Here is a 10,275-nt window from a genome sequence, read left to right on the forward strand (position 1 = left end):
TGCTGGTTGGCAACCTCCCACCACAGTCTCAGAGCTAAGAACATTTCTGGGGTTTACCAGCTACTACCGCCTGTTCGTAGAGGGGTTTGCCCGGTTGGCAGCGCCATTACATCGGCTTGTGGGCGAACTGGATGGAACCAAATCCAGAAGGCGCAAAGCATCTAGCCTGCAGGGTCATTGGACCACTGACGTCAGCGCCAGTCTTGGCTTATGCTGACTTCACACTACCTTTTATTTTGGAAGTGGATGCCAGTCATAATGTCCTTGGTGCAGTTTTGTCCCAGGAGCAGGGTGGCAGTGTGCGGCCCCTTGCCTATGCCAGTAGGGGACTAAAGGCTACAGAGCGTAACATGCAAAACTACAGCTCTATGAAGCTGGAGTTCTTGGCTCTTAAATGGGCCATGACAGAAAAGTTCCGTGAATACCTATTGGGACATCACTGCATTGTATTGACTGATAACAACCCGCTGAGTTATTTGTCTACAGCAAAGCTGGGAGCGATGGAGCAGCGTTGGGTGGCACAGTTGGCAGCGTTCGATTATGAGATAAAGTATCGTTCTGGCAGAGTCAACCGGAATGCGGACGCCTTGTCACGACATCCCAATCATAGCTCAACAGAGGTTGGCAACATGGCACCTGGTTCTTCGCTGCTTAGAGACCTACAGCAGGTTCAGGTACAGCCAGTACTTGCCCACTGTGAGATCGAACAGTTGATGCCTGTGTTCCCACAGCAAACTACTGCAGAGGTTCAGGACCTGCAGGATTCTGATCCAGTGTTGGCAAGCGTTCTCCCTTTCTGGCGGGACCAACGGTACCCCAACTACTCAGAGCCTTTGGGTCTGTCTAAGGTGGCCCTTACCCTGCTGCGGCAATGGAAAAATCTTGCAGAGGTTGATGGTTTGGTCTACCGCAGGGTTCTCATGCCAGATAGTGGGCAGGAGGTTTTCCAGAAATATTGATCCCTGAGGTTTTGGAACAGGTTCACCAGCATCATGGTCACCGGGGCATTGAACAGACATTAGCATTATTAAGAGCTACTGGCCAGGTAGTCAAAAGATGTAGCTCATTGGTGTCAGGCCTGTGAGAGGTGTCAGTTGGCCAAGGATAACAGCCGTTCAAATTCTGCCCCCTTGGGACACCTTATAGCATCTAGGCCGAATGAGTTGGTGGCCATGGACTTTACCATCCTGGAGCCTTCACGGACCGGAGTTGAGAATGTGCTGGTTTTAACTGATGTCTTCAGCAAGTACACGGTTGCCATCCCTACCCGAGACCAGCGAGCAGCCACAGTTGCCCAGGTGCTTGTCACAGAGCGGTTCTCGAAGTTTGGTGTTCCAGGACTGCTTCATTCTGATCAGGGGCGCAGCTTCGAGAGCCAGCTGATACAGCAACTCTGTGGACTCTTTGGCATCGAGAAGTCGAGGACCACCCCGTACCACCCTGCCGGTAATGGGCAATGTGAGCGGTTTAACAGAACGTTGCACAATCTCCTTAGAGCCTTGCCGGTAACACGCAAGAGAGATTGGAACTCCTGTCTGCCACAGGTGACGTTCTGTTATAATACCATGCCGCATCAAACAACTGGTGAGTCTCCATTCTTTTTGATGTTTGGTCAGCAACCCAGGCTCCCCATTGACTTTATGTTGGGACAGGTTAAGGAACTACTGGAAGTACTGGAAATAAAACAACAATGTCACTGCCAATCATAATTTTAAGCTCCTTGTTTAACTTTAATGCAAAACTTGCTTAAATACATGTAAATCTGAATTGCTTTAGTTACAAACTAAGATCACAGCAGACTTTACCCTCACATTTCATTTCATAACTTGCTACTCTGCTGCTAACAAATACCTGACTCCTGTTTTCTTGACTTGCATTGAAAATATGTTAATAATTCAATGATGTTCTAGGAATGAAGAGGGTCTAAGCAGAAACTTCTTAACAAAGAAAACTGAATCGGCACAAAAAAGCAAACTAACATAGCACGGTTCTGCAACAACTCATCAGTTTTCTCACATTTTACCATAAAAAGACATGTTTATGGATGGCTAGTTTTTTTTTTTCTCTTAATTTGGAGTGGTGGCTGAGAGCCAATAGGAGCAGAGGAAGGAGGTCACATGGCCGTAGCTTTGTCCTTATGACCCTTGCTCTTCACGTTCTCGTATTCTCCGTGGTCGTCTCTCCTCCTGAAGGAAACACAAACGAGTTATTCCTGCGTCTTTCAGACTCATGCTAGTCTCTTTTATTGATTCACTTGATTCCGTATCTACCTTTACATAATAATTACCCACAAGGCCTCTCACAGTAAACTTCTATTTTTAATAAGATTAAGCTTTAAGTAACGTTCATTATCTACTTAGATGTTTTCCTTCCTGTTTATCTTGATTTTATTGTTGTTATTATTACCTTAATCAGAGAATGGTTGAGAGAGACTCTAGCACTAGATCACACATTTGCAAAACCATTTAGATCTCATGGCCATGCAAAGCAAACATGTATCATCATTTGTTTGAATAGGTCCTTTGATTTTAAAATTATGCTAAATTACGCTTTTTTTGGGATGCTTAAGTATTGAGACAAAAGTTGAAAAGGAGCCCATAAAAGCATAGGTGCTGTGTCATGGTTTTCAACAAAAAAAATGAATCATTTACTATATTTTTTTTATTAAAGTCAGGTGGTAAAAGCTTTTTTTTTTCATTACATAAGAATAAGGGTCTGATAAGGAGCACTTTTTTGTGAGAAGTGTTGTTTTTACCTTTCATCAGTGCTGGCTTCACATGCTTCATACGTGTTTTCATCTGTGCTGCTCTTCCTCCTGTAAACAAAATATTTTAACTCCAAAAAGAAGCTCAGCAGATGAGCTTACTTCAAACCTTCTTGAGTCAGATTATTATTCATAAAAGGTTTCACATGATCCTCGAGAACTAACATTAACACATTTCTGATGCAGGAACACGATCAGAAACTGATAAATTGATTTACAAAAGATTAGGCCTAAGCGTGGGAAACAGGCTTCCTCTGCTTTGAGTGTCTTTGTGGATTTAATTATATTTCAGCACTCAAGCCTTCTCACTTTTTTCAGGTCTTAGATTGTTTACTGATAAATACAAATGAAAAGGTTTATTTTGGTTTGATTGTAACTGCAGCTGTGGAGCTTCCAGTTTCTACCTGTTGTTGTGATCCAGGACTGTATCGTAGGTTTCTTGAACATTTCCTGATGTTTTGCTTCCCATACACACAAAGAAGAGCTCATGTTAGAAAAAGTCTTCCTCTTCAAATCTCCTTTTCATTTTAAATGTCCAAATGTAGTGAAAGAGTCACAGGACTGCTGAGTCTCTCTAGAACTTTTATTTTCTTTTAGGAATTTCTGGATTACAATTACAAAAACCCCTTTATTTACAGTACACATAAAAAACGTAAAACAAAATTGTGAATTATTACTTAAAACTTGCAAATGGCAGCATTTGTGCAGAAAGAAGAAAAGACATAGCTGGGCTCTGGAAGTTCACTACCTTAGGCTTTCCAAGTTATTCCTGCAGAAAACATGGAAATAAAATAAGTTCCTTGTTGTTTAGATTTATTTGTTTTCCCCTCCTGAGAAATCCTTTCTACATTCTGACATCTAGATTATTTCATCTCAGTTTTTTGCAGATGACATTATCCTGTTAGGGTCATTGAACAAGGACCTTCAATGTGTCACTAATGAGTGTCACAACTTGAGGGCCATGTTTCTTTTTTTAAAAAGGTAGTCTTCCCTCTCTGGTAGGATAGTGGAACTCCTCAAGTGGAAGAGTTTGAGTTTGTTGGGGTCTTGTTTACATATGAGGGAAGGATGAGATTGACAGACGGTAGATGGCAGTGAGAAGGAACTGAGCCCAAAAGATGGAGCTCTTGTGAGCTTCTCTCAAGAATTGATCCAGACATGTTCCCAGCCTCACAGATAATCATGACAGGATAAGATCCAAGCAGCTGAAATGAGTTTTAGGATGGCTGGGCTCTCCCTTAGAGAGGGTGACCAGCTGTATGATGCTAAAGGGACTGGCCTGGGAGCCCATTGGGGTTCCCCTGGTGGACCCGGATGAGGTTTCTTAGGAGAGAGAGGTCTGGCCATCTTTGGTTAGACTGCTGCCTCCACAACTCATCATGAAAGGGAGAAGATGGACGGATGAATGGATGGTTGGATGATTGATCCTGCTATTGAATACCTCCACCTTCATTCACTTCTTTTCTTCGGGTCCACTAACACCAGGTAATCCGTTACACCGGCCTGTGTGATTGTTCCCTTCCATCTGCAGAGCTGATCCTGGTTTAGGCGACTCAGGTGCCGGATGGATCTGCTGTGGTCACTAACTCAATTTTTAACAAATTGATTGTGTCATAAACTAAACACAAACAACAGGGTTTTAACACTTGAATAGCTTTAGCTCAAGTGTTGACATTCTTTCGCCTGCAGCAACCTTCAACCGTTTATGCAATTCACGACTGCTTTCAGTCAGCGGATTCACTTTCAATGCATAAACGGTTAAAGAGTTATGGTTTGTCAAAGAGTGTGTGTTGTGTAGGTGTCGCCAGCAACATCTCTGGTGTTACAGGATTAACCCTTGTGCTATCCTAGGCACTTTAACATTGGGAGTTGGGTCATCTAGACCCACTAGACAGTGCTCTAAACCTTTTTTCTTCAATGATTTGTGATCTTCACTGGTGTCCATGGATTACATGAAATCTTTCCACCTTTATCCACCTTTGTCATGGTAGAAGGAACATGTCAGTGGACATCTTGACTCCATAGGATAGCACAAGGGTTAAAGCCAGATCCATTGTGAAAAACAAAACGCAGACGTGTTGCTCCAGGTTCCGTCCACAGACTTTTCTTCCTTCATTTATTGCTGGATGTTAAACCAGTGACAAGAGAGCATACTGCTGGGTAAACAGATTGTAACGGGCAATGGAAGGATGGACGGGAGGAAAATGGACTGGGTGACACAAATCATTACACACTGACTGCTGTGGGCGGGGCTACACTTCCTGATGGTTACAGGACTTCCCGCTCCTCCATCATCACCCAGAATCTGCCTTTGCCTGCTTTGTTCCTGATGATTCCTGCAAAGCTTTAAGCATGTTTGTCTCTGTGTTAAATCCTCATTAGAAGATCAGTGAAGACCTCATGACGACTTGCATGTCCTGATCAAAAAGCAGCTCGTCACAAGAGGACGACTCGGCTCTCAGATCTGTTTTAGTGCATTTCTGCAGCAGGTTCATAAACACTAAAACGAGTCAGGTACCAAACGGAGGTGGTTCCTCAAAGCCTGCATGCTGAGAGGTGCAATGAGAGGAAGGCTAAAGAAGCCAAAGCCTCGGTGTGGCTCCTCCTCACGTTTGAGCGCTTCATCTTACCTGACGCCTCTCAGACTCATGTCGTAGTGGTTTACTGCAGGAGCCGTCTCCGAGTCCCGACTGTTCCTCCTCCTGCTCACACACACGTCAGACATCAACACATCAGAGATGTTCAGTCCCAGCTGCCTGCTATACCATAAAACCATGGTAACCCCGTTGATATTTATGGTTCATAGTCCTGAATTCATCTTTTTAGAAGATTCTACTTGGATATGGAAATTATTAATGTTTCTAGATTGTTGTTTACTATCAAATATCTATCATGTTGGAAATGTTTTAATCTGTTTTTTTTTTCTAAAGAGCTTAGCAAAATATTACACTCAGGTGTTCAAAAAAAAGATAATTGGGAATAATTCCAAACTTTAATGGTCCAGACCATTCCAGGCAGTACTATCTTACCTGTATATTTTAAAAAAGTGCCAATCGGGTTATGGGGAAGGATTTTGGTGTTATCTGCTGCTCTGACATTAGGTGTCTGTTGTAAAAACATCTTTTAGTGGAACAGGTCAAAGGTCAAAGGTGGTTCTGCTCAACGATAAAGATGAACTCTGACTGACCGGCTGGATTTTTCACACCAGACCTTCTTCACAACGAAGGCGATGAAGGTGAGGAGGAGGAAGCCGCTGACGGCGATGATGCCCGTCAGCCACTGAGGCAGCAGACGCTCATATTTGGGCAGACCTGCAGGAGAAAGCAGAGGTCACAGGTCATCATCACGTCAGGAAGGTCACTTCAGTCTTCAAGTCTTTCATCTTGCTACATTCTCTCTTCCACAGCTAAACCAAACATTCAACCTCAAGAATCGTGCAAACATTTCCCCATTGACACCACCCTCTAGTGGTCTAATGAGGAACTGCAACACTTGATTCTTCCAGTTTAGTCAAATTCAGAGAAAAAAAAACAGCCTTTCCTACTATGGATGCCACTTTTCTCAGTTTAAACTGAACCAAAAGTTTTCACCATTGAACTGAATCATCGTGAGAGTGAGTCGTAGCATCCCTACTGCATACCAGTACAGTATGTTGACATGAAAGCGTCAAACACATTAAGAAGGATTTATTGAATGCTTGGAAAGAAGATCTCCAAAAACAAATTACAAATGAGGTATTGGAGGGTGCTTGTACTGCACCTCAAAAGCTGTCAATTAACTCGAGACTAAAATTAACACACAAAATTAAAAAAAAAAATTGAACTTAAAACTTTTACAAATGAAAAATAATTTCATTGTATCTTAAACGTTTTTGCCATTTCTCCCTTTTTCCTTTCAGTTTTCAGGTTTTCGCTGTTGAGCTGATCCTGTTTTTACATGGGGGCGGGGCTTAGAGCTCATTGGTTTTTACATTTTCAATCGTTATTTCAAATTTACAATTTAGTTTTGTGTCACTTTAAGCTGATCCTGATGTGACCCCAGACACCCAGCTTAGTTTAAAACGACTGAAGTGTTTGTCTTCATTGTTTCTTCTTTATTAGCAAATCAAAAAACAGGAATTTTCTGAATTTTGTTGATGTTGTTTTGTTTTGTTACATACAATTCATATGTCAAACTGAAACAAAACTGTGACCCAAAAATTGAGGGATGAACTGAATTATGGGTAAAGTGAATCATTGCATCCCTAGTTCTAACAGGAAAACTAGATTTTTATGAAACATTTTGCTTCACAGCACAAAGGCTGTCAGCCAGGGGTGGCGCTACTGTGGGGACAAGGGGGGCAGTATTAGTAATGGCCCCTCAGCTGCATTGCAGAAAATTGTTAATAACAAGAACACTGTTTGAAACACAAACTTTTCATCATTTCATTTGTAATGGCCTTCCTCTCTGTTGTTCTCATTTGCAAAGTATTTTGCCCCTTCAACCCCCCCCCCCCCCCCCCCCCCCCCCCGATTTAAAATGTTGTAGCTCCACCACTGCTGTCAGCTCTTGAAATAAAATCAACAGAAAATTTGTTTCTTTACGGTTCTTTAAATTGGGTTTCATTACTGCAACATTCGGGGGCTTATAATCATCGAAGATGATTGAGTCTCTAAAAACTTACATACTTTTTTTTTTTAAATCAACTGTAATTTTGTTACTTTTTTGCAATATTGATAAAATTATATTAAGAAAATAAAACATAAATTTCAAAATGCATCATATATTTGGGTTCTATATGATGATCCTCTCCAGTCCTCCATGTGAATCTAAGTCGGCTCCATTTCCCAGCATTTGTTTCAAAACTGTATACCGTAATTAAAAATAGATAAAATAGATAAAGATAAAACTTGTAAAGTCAGGCTAGGCTCAAAATGCAAAAGATTATGAAGATTAGTGATTTTAACATTTTGACTTTACATAGACATGGTATTAAATTAGTTACATTGGTTTCATAAAGAACATTAATGCTGCATTCTTTAAGCAATGATGCTAATGATCTGTAAAACATTGTTGTACAGAAGCCAGAAAAATCATTAGGAGATTGATGATTAGTTGGTTGATTTAAATGCTCTTAAACATCAAAAACATTAAACACTAGCAGGTCTTTTAGTTTGGCCTTGGTCTAAAATAATAAAGAGTTTATTAACTTATCCTGACTTTAAATCAATTTATTGATCAGAAAGGATGTAAATATGATTGATAAATATATATCAGAATGGTGTTTAAAATATGTATTAATTAAAAAATATTTTATTGAATGTACTTTTTCTTTTTTGTGTTTAACATTTATTTGTTTCGGCATTAATAACGTTTTTTTTTTTATCTAAATTTGAATATTCCTTTATACTACAAAAAACAAAAGTCTAAATTTCTTTTTTGTGTTTATTTTCTGTTTCTTAACTTTTACAGCCTGAAAAAGAAAAGAAAAAAAAATACACAGCACACACGGTGTGAACTTTGGTACCTCCTTACGTCTCCATAGCAACGTGCCAATCGGATCCTTTTCACGTTGGTGACTTTGGCCTGTTTTTGCTCCGTTTGGTGGTTTCACTTAGAGACACGGCTCATTAACGTTCAGGATGAACACGTGTTCGAAACAATCAACAGCAACACGCGTGTGATCAAAGTCCATGCTGAATGTGTCCATCCATCATTCTGTTCTATCGGGCCAAACATATGGGGGGTGGAGGGAGGGGGGTGTACATGGATTCCCCGCAAAACATGGAAATTCACAGGGAAATAACCTAAAGTGACACGCCCAAATCAAAAACACTGAACAGAAATTCTGTCAAACTTTAGAGTTTTTCTATTTTGACAGATAAAGTGGCGTTGAGGCACGTTGTGCGCTGGAGTAAAACCAAAAACTGTGACGTAATAGAAGCTTAATCATTGCTATAAAAGCATAAGAGTCATAAAGTGCAGGAATCTTCTCATGCAGCACATTTTGAAGTTATATCTGTTTGATACTATAACAATAAAATGTGCTGAAGGAAATAAACGCTGCTTCCTTGTAATGAAGTCATCATTGCAGGTTAATATTTAAACAAACAGTTTGATTTAATCCTAAGAAACTAAATATTTCTAATGATTTTAAAAAGTATCTAAGCAGAAATGTTCTTGGTTTGGTTTGATTCACTCAAGCAGACGCTTTTGCCCAAAAAGTGGAAAAGTGTTCATCAGGGACATTTAAATTTGACTTCAAAATGAAATTTCAAAAATCTTTTGAATCTGTTATTTGATGTAGAGAAGCTGAGAGGAAGCTTTAGTCTGTCATCTCATCCAGAGCTGTTTCAGTCCAGCAGCTGCTAAGTAGAGAGTATGAAGGCAGACGTACCTGTTTGGGCCCCAACAGAACCAACAACCAGTAGCAAACTGGACACCAGCGGCAGTAACGGTCCCATCACAAAAGCACAGGAGAGGATCCCAGCAGGAGCACACACAGTCGAGGAGCGTCGCAGGAGCGTCTGTGGAGCTCTTGGCGTGTTGGTGGACCCGCGGGTCAGTTCTGCTAAAGATTAACCATAACCCAGGCTTTTATCTGCTGTGAGAGCCCGTCCACTTCCTCCAAGCGGCTCCACTGCTCTCTGAAAAAAACCCTTTATGGATGTTTGCAGCTCACCTGAAATCCTCACTCTGACCTGCTGACAGTTTTGTTGTCATGGTAACCACTGCATTCTGTTCTGAACAAAGGGTTTTTGTCTAAAGAAGAACTCACAAATTTTTCTGTTTTTAAAACTAAATAAAGATATTTTGGATGACTACTGCCAGAGCTAGGCTAAAGTAGATTGTTGCCTCTATCATCTTTTTCTCACAACTCAACACAAACAAGTCTGTTGTTTAGTCTGGCATTTATATATGAATTATTCACTCTGGTGTTAACCCAAAAACAGAGCAATATCAACTCTCATGTGCATGGAAAGATGATGAGTTTTACTAAATGTGGAGGAAAATAATGAGAAGTGTAACACCTGTGGTGATTTAAAAACACCACTATAGGGTCATTATAGATTTGAAGACTTAACTGGACAATGTCATTAATAGATAGATTAAAGATCCACTCCAATGAAAATTGTGAGTATGTCTTTATTCAAATCATTGTGAATCAGGAGCAGATAGAAAAATGCTGCTTGAAACCATTTTACTTTACATTGATAACCGATTTGCCAATGTGTCCATTAGATCCATGTACGTCTTTTTTTCCTCATCTCAGCTGGTTTCAAGTTTAGAACTGTACAACTGGAGAACTGCAATATTGCTCACCATCTTTGATGGTCTGTCAGCTGGCGGGAGAACACGTAAACAAGGAACTCTCAGTTTTGGGTGACGGGATGTGGGGCAGGATTTTTTACTCTGCAGAAACTGTCCTAGAAAACGACAGAATTTAACCCTTGTGCTATCTTAGGTGACCCCACCCTTACATTGACGTGTTCTCCCTACCTTGACAAAGGTGGATAAAGGTAAAGATTTCA

The 10,275-nt window shown here is 40.7% G+C and overlaps 1 protein-coding gene across 6 annotated transcripts; it reads right to left on the bottom strand.

The window, feature by feature from the left end:
* Window positions 1–1,706: 1,706 nt before the first annotated feature.
* Window positions 1,707–9,627, bottom strand: pdzk1ip1 (PDZK1 interacting protein 1). 6 transcript variants are annotated; one of them, XM_023954076.2, is made up of 7 exons: window positions 9,426–9,468; window positions 9,141–9,311; window positions 5,952–6,075; window positions 5,395–5,466; window positions 3,169–3,225; window positions 2,756–2,815; window positions 1,707–2,186 (listed from the first exon to the last, which is right to left on the bottom strand). In XM_023954076.2, the coding sequence occupies exons 2-7, from the start codon at window positions 9,205–9,207 to the stop codon at window positions 2,114–2,116; spliced, it is 453 nt and encodes a 150-aa protein (XP_023809844.1). In that variant the 5' UTR covers window positions 9,208–9,311; window positions 9,426–9,468; the 3' UTR covers window positions 1,707–2,113. The 6 variants fall into 6 exon arrangements, with proteins under 6 accessions (XP_023809844.1, XP_078801848.1, XP_078801849.1 ...); XM_078945722.1 differs by lacking the exon at window positions 3,169–3,225 and having other exon boundaries at window positions 9,426–9,627; XM_078945723.1 differs by lacking the exon at window positions 3,169–3,225 and having other exon boundaries at window positions 9,141–9,314; window positions 9,426–9,488.
* Window positions 9,628–10,275: the final 648 nt, after the last annotated feature.

This window comes from Oryzias latipes, chromosome 4 (assembly GCF_053564925.1).
Source record: "Oryzias latipes strain Hd-rR chromosome 4, Olatipes_Hd-rR_3.1".
In the NCBI taxonomy this organism is placed as follows: Eukaryota; Metazoa; Chordata; class Actinopteri; order Beloniformes; family Adrianichthyidae; genus Oryzias; species Oryzias latipes.

Bases quoted from the DNA above. Each gene is read 5' to 3' on its own strand.
- pdzk1ip1 (XM_078945720.1), bottom strand. From the start codon at position 9,207: ATGGGACCGTTACTGCCGCTGGTGTCCAGTTTGCTACTGGTTGTTGGT. The intron at 6,076-9,140 runs GTACGTCTGCCT...TTTCTCCTGCAG, and splicing joins TTCTGTTGGGGCCCAAACAG to GTCTGCCCAAATATGAGCGT. The intron at 2,187-2,755 runs GTAAAAACAACA...TGTTTCCTTCAG, and splicing joins GAAGCCAGCACTGATGAAAG to GAGGAGAGACGACCACGGAG.